A 17,333-nucleotide genomic window follows, 5' to 3' on the forward strand; every position below is an offset into this window, starting at 1 on the left:
CTCTTTCTTTGTTGAGTATAGGGCTTCTTCAGGTGACTATTGATAGACCTTAGCTATGTGACTATTGAGCATGACCAAATTCAAGGGTGAGCTAGTTCTTTCAGGCTTCCATGGATCTCTCTTATTTAAGTCCACTCTTTTCGGACTCAAACTATTTGTTTAAGGTATTTGTTTAGTTTCGGGATTGTACCCCTTGTTCTTAGACTTGTCGTTAGTAGAGTTTTGATACAATGACTTTCAGGTTCTAGGGGTATTTCTGCATTAGTTGTTAGATGTTAGTTGAACTTTCAGAGTTTATGGGGACTCCATATTAATTATATGGTTATTTAAACCTACTTCTGTAACTTTAAATGTGTAGTACTTTGATTAAGCTGCTTAGTTGGGCTGTAGTAATGGTTCTCCAACCGGAGGGTTAGTGGGTGTTGTTGAGGAATTGATCAAGTGCACATCAGTGCCTTGAAGACGTTTGCACAATGGATTATTAATTAAGTTTGTTACAAGTTGTTAGTTAGTTACAAGTTTGTTAGTTAGTCCATCAATGTATAAAAGCATTAGTCCTGTACATAACTTCACAGTTTTTGAGTCTATGAAGAAAAGCTCCCACAAATGCTCTCTACATTTTACAGTTTTCTTCTTCAATTGAGTATGTTTTGATATGGTATCAGAGCCACACAGAACTCAATAACGAATCCTACAATGACAAATGAAAGTAATTTATCACCTATTCCAGTCATTGGTACAAGATCAGTACCTCTAATTGATTGTCATCATCCTCTGCATTTGAGTGCATCTGATGGACCAGGTTCATTGCAAATTGGAATTCAGCTCGTCGGAATGGAGAATTACATGTTATGGACTCGTGCGATGAAGGTTGCACTCTTAGGAAGAAACAAGTTAGGTTTTGTAGATGGATCGATCACTAGAGAGACGTATGGATTTGTGTCAGGACTCTCTGGGATCAATGTAATGCGATTGTGGTCTCGTGGTTGACATGCAATGTCAGTCGTGATCTATTGAGTGGAATCTTTTTTCGATCGGATGCGAATCTGATTTGGAAAGAGCTTGAAGAGAGGTTTAATAAAATCAATGGTTCCAAACTCTATCCATTACACAAGGAGATCTTCACTCTTACACAAGGGACACGTCCATTCTCTGTATTCTATTCCAGACTCAAGGACTTATGGGATGAATACGACTCGATGATGCCTCCTCCTTCATGAAACTGTGAGAAATCAAAGAAGTATCTGGCTCAACTTCAATATCAAAGGCTACTTCAGTTCATGATGGGATTGAATGATGGATACAACTAAGCTCGAAGCCAAATTCTCATGAAATCTAAGATGCTAAGTGTTAATCAGGCGTATGCTTTAATTGTGCAGGATGAAAGTAAAAAATTAGCAGCTGGAAGTAGTTCCAATTATCATGATGGAGGATCTGCTGTTTTCTTCACTTCTAAGAACTCTGGATCTAAGAAGAAGAATTGGAATTCTGTGTGTGATTTCTGTCACATGAAGGGACATGTAAGGGAAAACTGCTTCAAGTTGATGAAATGTGATCACTGTGGAAAGACAGGGCACCTAATTGGCAAATGCGCGCTACCAGTTGATTGGTTATCCAGCTGACCACAAATTCAAAGGGAAGAATGCTCAGGCCAATCTTATGAACTCACAGCAAGAGGAACAAATGATTGTACCAGAGGATCAGTATAATGACTATGTCATATGGAAACAAATGAGGGACAAAGCTTCAATCTCAGGAACTAGTGCAAACATGGCAGGTAAGTGTTTCACAGACTCACTTACTGAATGGATAGTGGATTCTGGGGTATCTAATCATATAACTGGAAGTGAACATTTATTATTACGTGATGGAACAGTAGGTAATGCAGGAAATGTTCAGTTACCTACTGGAAATTTTGCTCAGATTAGTCACTCAGGGAATTATCCATTATCAGGAGGTGATCTCCTTAAAAATGTTCTTTGTGTGCCATCTTTTAGATTCAATCTTATGTCAGTCTCCAAGGTGACAAAAGACTTGAATTGTTCCATTACATTCTATCCTGAACAATGTGTATTTCAGGATCTTTGCACTCGGAAAGTGAAGGTGACTAGTAGAGAACAAAATGTATTATACATACTGAATACACAAAACAATGATACTTACATGACTGAAGGGAAATCTATGGATGTATCTAAATCATTTCATCCTGATCTATGTCATAAAAGGCTAGGACATGTTCCAATGGCAGTCTTAAGAAGGATTCCTCAATTCAAAAATAATGTTTGTTTTCAATTACAACACTGTAATGTTTGTCCTCTATCTAGACAAACTAGAATGCCATTTCCTGTTAGTAATACTCGAACATATGCTATATTTCATTTGCTTCATTTGGATGTATGGGGACCTTATCATATTGAAACTTACAATGGTATGAAGTATTTTCTCACTGTGGTTGATGACTATACTAGATGAACTTGGGTTTTCTTGCTTCGACTAAAGTCTGATGTATCTCATATTTTAAAAGATTTTATTACTATGGTGTCAAATCAATTTGGAAGGTAGATAAAATCTTTCAGATCCGATAATGGTTTGGAGTTTCTTAATCAGTCATGTTCTAGTTTGTTTCAGCAACATGGTATTATACATCAAAGTTCTTGTCCTTACACTCCTCAACAAAATGGAGTGGTAGAAAGAAAACATAAACACATTCTCGAAACTGCCAGAGCTATTAGATTTCAGTCCTCTTTCCCACTAAAATTTTGGGGTCATTGTATTGAAGCAGCAATATATGTCATAAATAGGATCCCTTCTTCAGTTCTTCAAAACAGATCACCTTTTGAGATGTTATATTGTCATGCTCCTTCCTTAAACTATATGAAGGTGATTGGATGTATTTGATATGCTTCCACATTACCTAAACAAGACAAATTTGCTCCCAGGGCCATCAAATCTGTCTTATTGGGATATGTTATTCATCAGAAAGGCTATAAACTGTATAATTTGGATACTAAGTTATGTTTCATAAGTAGAGATATTGTATTTCATGAAGATTTTTTTCCTTTTAGTCAGTCATCTGTAAGTATTGAGGATTTCCCACATTTTACTTCATCCAACATTGATTATGTTACTCCTTTAGATGTCCACACCTCACCTCTTGTAGAATCACAGTTCAACAACACTGAGGTTGTCCATACAGAGGAACTGGTTGTTGCTGACAGTAATGTGCATATTGATGTATTTCCTCCTTTAGTTGATGATGATGACTCCTTAGAGATTGGACATGCTGCTGAACATGATGTTTTACCAGCTCCATCAGCCCCATCTACTGTTATACCAACTAGAAAGTCCACCAGACATGTTAAACCACCTACTTGGCTGCACGATTATGTGAGCAAACCTCCAGGAGCACATGCTTGTGTTTATCCATTATCAGATGTGCTTGGTTATTCCAGCCTGAGTCCTAAATATCAAGCCTACATTGCTCAATTATCTACAGAATATGAGCCCAACACTTACAAGGAAGCTGTGAAAGATCCCAGATGGATATAGGCCATGCAATCAGAGATCAAGGCATTGAAGGATAATTTTACTTGGTCTGTTGTGGACCTGCCTCCAGGAAAGACGGCTATTGGATGCAAATGGGTTTACAAAATTAAATATAAAGCTACAGGGGAGGTGGAGAGGTTTAAAGCCAGGTTGGTCGCCAAATGATACAATCAGAAGGAGGGACTCGACTATCAAGAAACATTTTCACCAGTGGTAAAAATGGTGACTGTAAGAATAGTTATATCCATAACAGCTGTGCAGAAGTGGGATTTTCACCAAATGGATGTTTATAGTGACTTCTTGCAAGGGGATTTACACGAGGAAGTATACATGGAATTGCCATTAGGTTTTGCTGGAGATAAAGGCAATTAGGTTTGCAAGTTGTCCAAGTCTCTATATGGCCTCAAACAAGCATCTAGACAATGGAATATCAAACTAACAACTGCCTTAACCAATTCATGAATTTAGGCTTTACAGGTGCTAAGCCATTTCAAACACCAATGGAGGTCAACAAAAAATTGACTTCACTTGAATTTGATCAACATATACAGGATGATAATGATCGATTATTGAGTGATCCAGGTGAATACCAAAGATTGATAGGAAGGCTCATATATTTGACCATCACTCGACCAGATATTGCATTTGCTGTTCAATGCCTCAGTCAGTATATGCATTCTCCTAAAGTGTCTCATATGGTTGCTGCAACAAGGGTGGTTAAGTATGTGAAACAATCTCCAGGCCTTGGTGTTTTCATGTCAGCCTGTGCTGATATTAATCTCACAACATACTGTGATGCTGATTGGGCATCTTGTGTTAGTACAAGAAGACCAGTCACTGGTTTTTTGCTTAAACTTGGCGACTCACCTATCTCCTGGAAATCCAAGAAACAGTCCACCATCTATAGGATCTCAGTAGAAGCTGAGTATAGGAGCTTAGCCTCCACTGTAGCTGAACTTGTTTGGTTGAGGGGGTTACTTTCAGAGCTTGGAGTTGGTCTTAATGGTCCTGTGTAACTGTGTTTTGTGATAGCAAGTCTGCGATCCAGATTGCCACTAATCCTGTTTTCCATGAACATACCAAACACATTGACATTGATTGTCACTTCATCAGAGAAAAGGTGCAAATGGGCTTCGTGAAGCTGCTGCATATTCCCACTATTGAACAACAGACTGATATCCTTACCAAAGGACTTGGTATTGGTCAACATACTTATTTGGTGTCCAAGCTAGGCATGAAGAACATCTTCATGGCTCCTAGCTTGAGGGGGGATGTTGAGGAATTGATCAAGTGGACATCAGTGCCTTGAAGACGTCTGCACACTGGATTATTAATTAAGTTTGTTACAAGTTGTTAGTTAGTTACAAGTTTGTTAGTTAGTCCATCAATGTATAAAAGCATTAGTCCTGTACATAACTTCACAGTTTTTGAGTCTATGAAGAAAAGCTCCCACAAATGCTCTCTACGTTTTACAGTTTTCTTCTTCAATTGAGTATGTTTTGATAGGTGCCAATTACGACGGTCTGGATCGTGACAAAGGGCAAATGACTACAAGTCATGAGTAATAACTTCTTTTTTTCCATAATTTATTTTCTGAAAAAGAAAGCTGGATTATTAATCCTATATTTATATTCAATAAACAAAAATAACATTATTTTCAATTTGAATATATATGAAAAAATAATATAGTCAGGCAATTTGGTAATGTAACAAATAACTCAGTGCTCAAGAAGTCAATATACATCATTTGCTATCTATATCGTACAAATACATTGAGATGTAATATAACATAATTCAAACCATAAGGCTTCTACAAGTACTAGATTAGAAATATTAGACTAGAAATCCTAATATGTCCCCTCAATTTGGGCGAGATAACATCACAAACAGATCATCACGTAAAAAATAAAATTGAAATGAGAGTAAATTCTACGCATATATGCCTCATTCACTTGCCTCATGTGTGAGACAAAATTCGGAGCAATATTTGGACGTATCAAAACAGAAAATAGACTGATAAAATAACAAAAAGAGGGGAAAAAAAATGCAATAGCAGTCTTTATTCATTGATAGGCAATAAACATAGTGGACAACTTGACATTACGTCCCTGTCAGTAATTAATATATTACAAATATATAATAAATTAAAATATCTTTAAATCTTAATTTGAAATATAATTATATAAAAGGTATAAATTAAAGAATTTCTTAAAAGGATAATAAGTACGTTTTTTTTTTCAAAAAAGAAAAATGGACTAAGAAAATAAGAAAAAGAAATTGAAATAGAAGAAGTCAATCTTTAATTTCATACATAACTCTATTTTCGACAGAGTTTAATAATACAGTTTTCTCAAATTTGATGAATGACCATATAGGTTCTTAATTTCAGCTAGGGGTGATAATTGGATTGGTTGGATTGAATTTGAACAGGTTAAAGAAAATATTTATGATTTGTTTTTGGAGTTGTACTTAGAAAAACGCGTTTGATCAAAATGTTTTAGATATAAATTTAAGTTGGCTTCAAAATTTTCAAGACTTTGAAAATAATAAAAAGATGTTTTAACTTTTTTTACTTCAAATTTCTTATAAAAAACAATTTCAATTTATATTTATTGTCAAACACAACTATTTTCAAATATCAATTTTCACTTTAAAATAAAAACTACTTTTTTTTTCTTTCAAAATTTACCATAAAACATGACCAAAGGTCCGATATCAATTAAACAAAAATAGATCATAAACTCAACCCCATCCAATTATCACCCTCTATCCATAACCAACCCATTTTTCTACATAATAGAAGAAAAATACAAATAAAAAGTTAAACAGAAAAACAAATTCAAAATTTCAAATGAAAGTATTGCATATATGTATGAGGTTACTTTGTTACTCAACTTTTTGAATTTCATTCTTTTGAAAATTTAAATTACAATGAAAAAGGAAATTCGATAGCACTTTAATCAACGGTGATTTCTCTTATTGAAAAGAAATATGATTGAGTGATTTGTTAGAGAAGAAAAATTATAAATTATAAATTAAGTGACTTAACTGAATCTAAACAATTGTTGTAAAAATGAATCATTGATCATATGATTGAGTGATTTGTTAGAGAAGAAAAATTATAAATTAAGTGACTTAACTGAATCTAAACAAACAGATAAATTCTCATAATTAAATCAAATGAAGTTTTATGATATTAACTAAGAGTGCATACTATTTGGATAAATCGAAAAATCAAACCAAATCAAATCAAATTCTAATTTAAATTGATTTTTTGGCCTTTTGATTTGATTTTAGATTAGTAATTTACTTCTTTTTTTTTGGGTTTGATTTCGAATTTAGAAAAATATGATATATATATATATATATATAGTTTTAAAATTGTAAATAGAATTTTGATTATGTTCCAAATCATTGACATAACCGAACTAAAAACCAAACAGAAAAGAGAAAAATCAAACCAAATCAAATTTATTTTGGTTTCATTGGATTACACTTCTTCACAATCAAAAACCAAAAAATTAAAACCAAATCGATAAATTGAATGCACAACTCTAATTAATTCATTAAAATATAAGCGGATCGGACGAACTAATTAAAAATGGATTCATTTTGTCGTTGCTAACTGTAGCAATGGATCACTCTCTCATATCCCACATCTACCATGATACCAGTGCCGTATTGCACACATTACCTAGCTATGCAAGTACTTGAGCCTCACATGGAGATGAAAATGTTTTTAGAAATTTGGCTCCTTGTATCGATTTGGACAATTTTTTTATTAATGTTGGTCTTCCATATTATAGTGTTCACGCTCCAGTTAACAAGGTCTGGGCATACATGAAAGTGTTAAGAATTCTCGTATTGAAAAAAGGATGAAAAATTGGTCTTCTTATATGAACTCGAGTAATCATCCCATTGTGAACTAACTTTTAGAGTTTAGTTAGAGCCAAAATTCATCTTTATCTATTATAAGTATTTAATAAAATGAAAGGATCGAGCTATATATATCATGCTCATTCCATCGTAATTTATTTGATATTTGATTAGATGTGATTTTTTTTTAAAAAAATGCGCTCAACAGTGAAAAAAAAAGAAAACTAGGTAATTCTTTCCATTCCCGAACATCAGTAGTCATTTGAAAAAAATACATGTGGTTCATTTTTGAACAATTTTTCGTTTAGACTACTAATCAATTAATTTTATTTCATCTCTGCAATTTCTTGGTTATATGAATTACTTATATAGTTTCAGATAAACAAGAATTCAACTGCCAAAATGCATCCAAATTTTTTAAAAAAATTGGAGAGGGAAAAGTACATGTTTTTTTACTACTACTTTGTATTCTCAACTTTTAAAGGTGTCCACATCTCTGTCTGAGAGTTTCTGGTCTAAAGTTTGGCATATTCTGAGGTTTGTATTTTTCTGGTTAAATATAAAAAAGAGTGACGAGGCATAATAATAATAGAGGGAGATGATGATAATGATATTGAAAAGGATTTGATGGGAAGGGGAAAAAAAAACCTTTTTAGTAACTTTTAAGTTAAAATTCACCGAGAAGAATTTTTGGGGGTCAGTTACTAACACATTCCTAGATCTCACGGTTTCCAGAATTCCAGGCTTTTTTAGTCATTGTGTTGTTTTTTTCCCTTTCTCGAGAAAAATTCTGTCTTTATTTCCTTTTAAGCTCAATGTTGCCAGTTTTAGCATAATTGAGTAAAAGAAAGAAACTTGGCATTTGGGTGTTTTGAGGTTTTTCCAGTTCTTGAAAGTGCTAGTTGTGTAACGACTGAAACTTTGTCATTTGGGTGTTTGAGGTTTTTTCAGTTTCTTGAAAGAGCTAGTTGTATAAAGACTGGAACTTTATCATTTGGGTGTTTGAGCTTTTTCCAGTTCTTGAAAAGCTAGTTGTGTAAAGACTGAAACTTTATCATCTGAGTGTTTGAGGTTTTCAATCTTGAAATGAGCTAGTTGTGTAAAGACTGAAACTTTGTCATTTGGGTGTTTGAGATTTTCCAATTCTTGAAAGCTAGTTGTGTAAAGATTGAAACTTTGTCATTTGGGTGTTTGAGGTTTGCAATCTTGAAATGAACTAGTTGTGTAAATACAGAGACTTTGTCATTTGGGTGTTTGAGCTTTTTCCAGTTTCTTGAAAGAGCTAGTTATGAAAACACTGAAACTTTATCATCTGTGTGTTCGAGATTTTCAATCTTGAAATGAGCAAGTTTATCAGGTGTTTGTGGAGGGGTTGAAATGGATAAAAAGGGCATTTTTTTTAATGATAAATTATGGGGTTTTGTTAGAAAAATTACTTTGTTGAGTAGGTGAGATTGTAGAAATCTGTAGTGGAAAGAATGTTGTATCTGTTTTGGAATGTGGGGCTGCTACTGTTTTGTACATTGATGGAGAATTCTTCTGCTACACTTTCTCCTGCTGGTGTAAACTATGAAGGTTAGCTTCTTTCTTGAAATTTCTCACTTGTACTGAAAATTTCCTTTTATCAAATTAAGCTTAAGAGTAGAAGAACTTGTTAATTCCTCTGGATCAGGGTTAGAGCCACATGCGTGCAAGGGGTTCATCTGAATCCCCTTCGACGGAAAATTAAACTGTATATCTAAGGTTACGAATATTTTTATGTATATTTAATAGACATTGAATCCCCTTGTATTCGTCCTGTGTTTACTTCTTCATAATTTGAACCCCTTAGTCCTTTGCAATGTATATGAGTATGTGACTATGTGTTCTATCTTTTTTCTCTACGATTTCCTCTCGTTATATTGAATCTTTGATGCAATGACAAACTGAAAAGTGAAAACAGTGGAAGTAATCTAATAGAGTGACTGTTTTTCCATATAATAATGTGCAGTTGTAGCTTTGACGGAAATTAAGAAGGCCTTACATGACCCCTATAATGTTCTGGACAATTGGGATGTGAATTCTGTAGACCCCTGCAGTTGGAGAATGGTCACTTGCTCCTTGGATGGCTATGTGTCTGCTCTGTAAGTTGTTTGGATGAAAGAGTAATTTAGTAGAAACTTAGTTGGCTCATGAAAAGGCCTGATTTAATCCAGTAAATTTATCGCTGAATATTTTCTCTTGCATCAGAGCACTACCTAGTCAAAGTCTAGCTGGCACCTTATCGCCTGGAATTGGCAATCTTACTAACTTGCAATATGTGTAAGTTCTTGACTATATACATCTCTTAGTTGCTGCTACTTGGTTCCGTAATACGTAAGGTCACTTCTTATATGATTTTCTTAGTGTTATTAAGCCATTTTCTGGCAAACTGTTCTTAACTTGTTCATGTAGATTGTTGCAAAACAATGCCATTTCTGGTCATATTCCTGATGTGATTGGGAAGTTACAAAAGCTTCAGACACTTGATCTTTCCAACAATAAATTTGAAGGCGAAATACCCACTTCCTTTGAAGACCTGAAGAATTTGAATTATTTGTGAGTTCATGAATTTTCACTTATTATTATTCACTTTCAAGACTCCAACCATATATTTCACTCTGTCAAAGATTGAATACATCATGCTACCTATTGACTCAAATCTTCTGTTTCGTCCTCATCCTTGTGATTGACTTAGCTGATCATTGCTTGCAGGGATGTCTCTTATAATAATCTAAGTGGTACCCTTCCTAAAATATCAGCACGAGCTTTCAAGTAAGTCGGCCTTTTCTATTGCCGTAATATACTCATTATTTCATTTTCAAGTAGTTATCTTAATATTATTGAAGTTAAACTATTGCTGTACGGCTGTACCTGTAAATCTCGATGCTTAGTTGATAAAAATCCATTATTAAAAATACATTGACAAATGCTTTTGGGTAAACTGGTACTTGAAAAGTATTTCATTAGTATTCTGCACTATAGTGAGATTGACTTCCTCTTCATGGCTTTCAGAGTGCTCGGGAATCCTTTAATTTGTGGTCAAGGTTCTGAGAATAATTGCTCAGCAGTCTATCCAGAACCACTGTCCTTCCCACCTGATAGTCTGGCAGGTACAGATAGCATTTTCATGCTCAAGTCCCTTCCCTTGCACCTGAAAATGGAAAACTGTTAAAACATATTATACATACTGAGGAAGTTTTGCTATTTGTGTTATTGAAAATGTGTTGGATCTATTATTTTTGATATCACAGATCAATCTGGTGCTGCACGCAAGAGCCGTCGCGTGGTTGTTGCGTTTGTTGCAAGTTTTGGTGCTGCTTTCTTGGTCATAATAGCCCTGGCTTTGCTTCTTTGGTGGCGCTACAGAAATAATCAGCAGATCTTCTTTGATGTCAATGGTTAGTTGATTTACTTTCCCCCCCTCTTCTTTATGATAATTTGAGCTTTTATTAGTTCTGCATTTCTGATTCTTTTCCTGCCACAGATATATAAGTTGAGCCAAGTGAGCTTTTCATTATTGTCTGAGTGATTGGTGTTAGGTATCATGTGAATATTTTTTAAGCTAGGATGTTACAGAGTCACCTGTTTGTGGTTTGAATCTTTATTTTAATCTCTAAAAAGATTTTTGTGATTGCTGATTTTAAATTCATTTGTTTAGTTTTAGAGAGGACATGAGTGGTCAAGTAATAGGAATTGGGGATAAATTCTGTGTTTACCATATTCAATAAACCTGTTGTATATGAAGAACTTTCGAACCCCGTCAGTTAGAAAATTATGCCCTTTGGCATACTCAGTAGTTCTGGTCAATTTTCCTAGTAAGGACTCAGAAAAGTTGTTTGAATTTCGTTGTTATCGGGACAAGTCCTGATCCACTACAGGCTACCTTAAACATTTAGTTCCAAACATTGACAGAATAATTTGTTAATCACATATCTGAATAATTACACTTGCATTTTCTTGTGCAAGTTGAAGTAAATATTTCTGTAAAAAGGAAGATGGTGTTATGTTCACTCTCTCGGGCCACCATGCCTGGTGAATTGCCTTGCCACCTTTATTGCGTTGAAAGTTACTCTTGATAATCTTGTACTTTGGTTGTCTGATTCATAAATGTGGATCAGTTTTGGGACCTTTTTGCCAACCTCTATTATTTTCTCCCTGTTTCACTTTTCAAAAGATTTTCTCCATCTGTCTCTAACTATTCCTCAAAGCTGTATCTGAGTAACGACTTCTCAAATGCAGATCATTGTTATCCAGAGGTATGCTTGGGTCACCTGAAAAGGTACACCCTTAAGGAACTGCGGACTGCCACTGACCATTTCAGCTCAAAACGTATTTTGGGAAAGGGAGGATTTGGGGTTGTGTACAAGGCCAGCTTAAACAATGGTACTGTTGTGGCCGTCAAACGATTGAACGACTACAATGCTGTTGGTGGTGAAAATCAATTTCAGACAGAAGTAGAATTGATTAGTTTGGCTGTCCATCGGAATCTTCTCCATCTTCTGGGGTTTTGTTCAACTGAAAGTGAACGGCTTCTTGTTTACCCCTATATGCCAAATGGAAGTGTAGCATCACGATTAAAAGGTTAGCTCTTGCCTCCATGTGTTAATACATAATACTCACTATTGATTTCAGATAATGAGTCCAACATTTCCATTTATAAAAGTTAAATATTCTCACATGGTGTTTGTTTGTTACTACTCCCTTCATTCATTTTGTTTGACAGATAATTGATAGGATACAGAGTTTAAAATTTTAATTTCTTTCATTTATTACTTTGTAGTAGAATAAATTTATTAAATAGTGGTTATTATACTTGTTAAAGAGAACATCATATAAATTTTAGAATGTGGATAGTATGAATTTGAGTTCTTAAAGCTGTAAAAGGTGTACGGACAAATATAATTCTGGTTAAGTACAAGCTTAGATGTTACGACCCACCCTTACGTCAGTCCATCCTTGAGCCCGCCGTGGGCTGCCCACCTTCACATACTCTGTACTGCTGTAGTTATATGATAAGACATTATCAGTTTGCTGCTGGCTGAAACCATTGTTGTATGTTTCTGCATGTTCGAAAGCCAAGTTCATTTTGCTTTTCTGGAACTTTATCAGTTACTTTTTAATAGTTTCCAAATAACTGAATTTTGTAACAGTTGAAGCTGATACATATATTGGCTTGATTGAAAATGCATTGTGGTTTCTAAAATTTGCAGATAGCATAAATGGTAAACCAGTTTTAGACTGGTCAAGGCGGAAAAAGATAGCACAAGGTACAGCAAGAGGGCTAGTTTACTTGCATGAGCAGTGTGATCCCAAAATTATCCATCGTGATGTCAAAGCAGCAAACATTCTGTTGGATGAAGAATTTGAGGCAGTAGTTGGTGATTTTGGGTTGGCAAAGCTCTTGGATCACCATGATTCCCATGTGACAACTGCTGTTAGGGGCACCATTGGCCACATTGCTCCAGAATATTTGTCTACTGGCCAATCATCTGAAAAAACTGACGTTTTTGGGTTTGGAATCTTGCTACTTGAGCTGATTACTGGCCAGAAAGCTATGGACTTTGGTCGAGGGGCCAACCAGAAAGGTGTTGTTATGCTTGATTGGGTGCGTCTCTCCTCTTTCTCTTTCTCTGGATGTTGTACCAAGTACTGTTTGAAATATGTACTGTGGGTTGTGAGAGGGAATAAGCTATACAGAGGCGGGTTATGCGTCTCTCCTCTCTCTCTTTCTCATAGCTGTTCTCTTTTCAGTTATAAGGAGTTGTAGGTTCAAACCTCAAATATAGCTAGCTAGTATTGTGTACATCTAGTTTACAAGGCTCTTTTCCATTAGCATACTTCAACGAACTCTCTCGTTTAATTACTGCTAATGATATGCAGGTGAGAAAGCTGCATCAAGAGGAGAAACTGAACCTTATGGTAGATAACAATTTGAAAAATAACTTTGACCAGATTGAGCTAGAAGAGATGGTTAAAGTTGCCCTTCTATGCACCCATGTCAACCCTTCTCATCGCCCAAAAATGTCCGAAGCATTAAGGATGTTAGAGGGCGATGGATTGGCTGAAAAATGGGAGGCATCACAAAAGCTCGAGACTCCAAGAAACCGAGCTTTTGAACATACACCACAAAGATATTCCAACTACGTCGAAGACTCTTCACTAGTTGAACCAATGGAACTTTCTGGACCTAGATGACATCCATTTTTCGTTCTCGATTCTTATCATCCTTGAGTTGCTAAAGTTGAAGTGAGAAGTATCTCATTGCTGTTGAATGTATGTATTCATTTTGTAAAAGAAAAGGGAATAAGTCATGTGTAAGCTGAGTTCATATATGATACATTCCCTCTTGTTCTTTCAATTTTTGAAATGATATGCTATGTAATTATGATTTCATTTGTTCTTTTTATAAGAAAGATTTTGAGATTTATGAGTAATAAAACGCCATAGGCTTGCCATTCTCATTAAGTGAAGTGGAGATTTCATAGTTCATACTATGCTATTCATTGATCTTTTATACTTTCAAGTCCTTATGTTCTACTCTATCTGCTTACTAGATTGGTAGGTGAACTTTAAGGTAAATCAATAGATAACTGATAAATAAAGTTATGAAAGGGGTGCGCACACTCATTTTTTTTTTGTCTAGTAGCAATTATTAAGTATGTGAGGTCTGTAAACTTTATTATTATAAGAAGATAAAGATACAAACTTTTAGTGGGGTCTGTAAACTATTAGTATAATCTTCCATCTGTCGGTCATATCAAGAAAAATAATTAATGAGTGATCTTTTGATATTTTTACGTGTAAAAATGAAAATAAAAAAGTACTCGTAAAATCAGGGGCGGCTCAAATTCGTTGGTGGCCTAAAGCCAAAATCAAACTAGAGGCCTTAAAAAGATTAAAAAATTATAAATATTTTTATTTTAAGTCTATTTTTCTAGCTTTTTGAGATGCAAAGTTATTAATAATTTTTATGTAGTCAATCTCTTTTAATAATTCTTTTTCAATCGATAATATAGCCAAACCACTTAATCTTTCTTGAGACATTGTTGATCTTAAATAAGATTTTATTATTTTTAATTTTAAAAAACTTTTTTCTGCTGAGGCGACTGTTACAAGAATTGTTAACATTATTCCATAAGCAATGTAAGCATTTGGAAAAGAATCAAATTTTTTTATTTGATTATCTCAATTAGAGTATTGTCTTCTACTTTTATGATTTTCTTTAACACTTTTAATTCAGAAAATAAGTCTAAACCGTCAATATCGAAGTGAGTATTATGTTTTAAGGAACATTCAAGATTAAGTCAATATTTTTTTAAATTCTCATCATCCAATGATCTCAATTTTTTTTCACTAAATATAAAACCAAAAATACTTTCATATACTTCAAATTGTTCAAATCTATTTTGAAGTGAAAATATGGCTTGGTTTACTATGTATAAGAAGTTATCAACTCTAAATGATTCTTCAAGAGATCTTGTGATTTCATTATCAACATTTTCATCAAAATGTTTTTTTTCTATAAATTACACGTTTCTTATGAAATTCAGGTTCTATATTCATCTCTAATGCAATTTTCTTAGCCGTAATCATAGCTTTGAATAAGAGAGATGTAAGATTAAAAAAGAGAAAGTGAGAAGAAATAGAAGAGAGGAAGAGGGGAGGATAGAATATATAAAAATAAATTAGAAAAGTATAAGGTAAAAAAAAAGATAACTTGTACATTCAAAAAAGGTACCACAACTTTTTATTGAAAAGATAAAAAGTAATTATCATATCTATCACTTCATTAATGTCGTTTGCATTTGTTGTCTTAATTTTAATTTTTTTTTTAGTTTAATCCTACCTAATTAACAAAAAAATGGGGCCCCTAAAATTGGGGCCTAAGGCGAAGAATTTTCTTTAAGCCTCACCAGCCGCCAGTGCGTAAAACAACAGAAAATTAAATATAAATTTGTTAAAGAGTACAAAATCAAATTGCTCATGTTTTTCTTGCAAGAAAGGTTAAGAAAAAAATTGTTGGTGGTGGGAGATGGTAGATATCCGATATTAGTCGAGGTGCGCGAAAGCTCATGATCATAAAATAAAAAATAAAAAATTAATATTCCATAGGTCCATCTGTTCTCCACTAGAGGAAAAAAAGTAAAGTAGGAACTAATCAGTGTTCTTTTTATTAGTCTCCTTTCCCTTGGCTGACATGATTTGACTTTTTGATTTTTAGAATTAGAAATGAAGAGAAGAGCATTGAAAGGAATTCAAACTAGTCACTTTTTTTCTGTATTTTTAAGAGAAAATCAAGTAATTATTGAAGATGAAAGGGATTATTGGAGGATGAACTTTGAGAGTGCAGATCACAATAATTCACAGGTATGGATCTCTCATTATTAATTACTATAAGTATTTCATACACATGCATCCTTTGGCCATATATTTTAGCCATACACAGGCCTAATTTGCTCTTTAGAAATTAGATAGGAAAATGGTATCCTATCTTTCTTTCTTATATATATATATATATATAATATATATATACTAGTCCTGAGAACGTGCGTTGCACGTTTATTTTAACTACTTAATATAAATCTTGTACTGATAAATTGTAAATGGTACATATATTGTTGGATTTGCTATGTGCCATAAATAAAAAAACAAACATGCATAAAAAAGTAAACATAAATATAACTCATAAGCTAATGTTAGTAAATCTTCCAAATCGATACATATATTGAATCGCAACATAATCAACATAAATGCGGTTAGAAGTTACAAAATATTTATCTGACTCAAACAAATGAATATTTAAAAAGTAAGAAAAGAGGGGGAGATAAGAAGTACAAAAAATTAAATGATATAGATGCTACTAAAACTTGCAAGTAATATTGAGAAACTAAATTTTGAAAGAGAAGTATAATTGTCTGTAATTATACACAATCAATTGAATTGGTATGTGATATTTTTCTTATATAGTTCTACTGTATCTTATACTTAATAAAACACTTCCCTTATTTTTTTAATATTTCAACAATAAATAGTTTATATGTGACATAAGTAACGTTGATTATGTTTACAGGTGTTTCACACATCTTAAAGTTTGTATCTTCTATAAGAAACTGTAACCTCCTTTTTATAGACACATGCATATCAAGAAGTTGTTGCCGAATAAAAGTCGTATTTCATGTTGTACAAATACTGATCAACATATATTTCTTTAAGGTGGATAATGTATCATTGTCAATTTCATGGGATACACTTGAAAAATAGTGTTTATTTGTGATAGAGATAGTTAATAATTAGAGACATTAGAAAATTTAATTGATATATAAAAATCCAATTGCACGTACAACTTTCTTTGTTTGATTCAAGATTATGAGTCCTTCCACATGTAAATTTGACATGAAAATATTAATTAAATTATTTAAATATAATCATATTATGGAATATAATATAATTGATCTATACTCACGAATAAGGAGCTTGATATAAATGATTGAAATATTTAAAATATCTTATTTAAAAATACTGGGTGTACATCTTCAAAAAAGTATCCACTCAAAGGAATAATATTTTTTTATGAATCTAAAGTCTATATCATTTATACTACTAAAAAATATCATACATATCACAATTTTCCTACAGATTGCATTATATTTTTGTGAAAACGAATATCGTACTCATTACTTACCTAATGATGTGAATGAGAAGTGAAGAATTCAAAATTGTAAGGTAAAAACCTGAAACAAAAGAAAAATATATAAGAATTAATGATTAGCAAAAACAAATCAAGAAAAAGATATATATTAAAGAAAAACAAATACAAGAAATACCGAGAACTATATAGAGAGGATAAAAAGTAAAAAAATGATAATAGATTACAATATATAAGATTTAAT

At 33.3% G+C, this 17,333-nt stretch overlaps 1 protein-coding gene and 1 pseudogene across 5 annotated transcripts in view; both read left to right on the forward strand.

The window, feature by feature from the left end:
- The window catches only part of LOC125815695 (protein NSP-INTERACTING KINASE 3-like), a 451,704-nt gene extending 437,794 nt beyond the window's left edge, over positions 1-13,910 (forward strand). For 4 of the 5 annotated variants that reach the window (XM_049495245.1, XM_049495253.1, XM_049495261.1 and 1 more), the window contains exons 2-10: positions 9,419-9,545; positions 9,652-9,723; positions 9,856-9,999; positions 10,156-10,215; positions 10,456-10,553; positions 10,695-10,841; positions 11,683-12,024; positions 12,654-13,048; positions 13,324-13,708. In XM_049495245.1, the coding sequence (XP_049351202.1) occupies positions 9,508-9,545; positions 9,652-9,723; positions 9,856-9,999; positions 10,156-10,215; positions 10,456-10,553; positions 10,695-10,841; positions 11,683-12,024; positions 12,654-13,048; positions 13,324-13,638 (1,611 nt within the window). In that variant the 5' untranslated portion in view covers positions 9,419-9,507 and the 3' untranslated portion in view covers positions 13,639-13,708. Of the gene's footprint in view, positions 1-8,855; positions 8,998-9,412; positions 9,546-9,651; positions 9,724-9,855; positions 10,000-10,155; positions 10,216-10,455; positions 10,554-10,694; positions 10,842-11,682; positions 12,025-12,653; positions 13,049-13,323 lie in introns of those variants that run through there. The other variant, XM_049495237.1, reaches the window with a different exon arrangement.
- On the forward strand, positions 3,766-4,855 carry LOC125815853 (uncharacterized mitochondrial protein AtMg00810-like; annotated as a pseudogene).
- Positions 13,911-17,333: the final 3,423 nt, after the last annotated feature.

This window comes from Solanum verrucosum, unplaced genomic scaffold (genome assembly GCF_900185275.1).
Source record: "Solanum verrucosum unplaced genomic scaffold, falcon-dt-bn FXZP01000085.1, whole genome shotgun sequence".
NCBI lineage: Eukaryota > Viridiplantae > Streptophyta > Magnoliopsida > Solanales > Solanaceae > Solanum > Solanum verrucosum.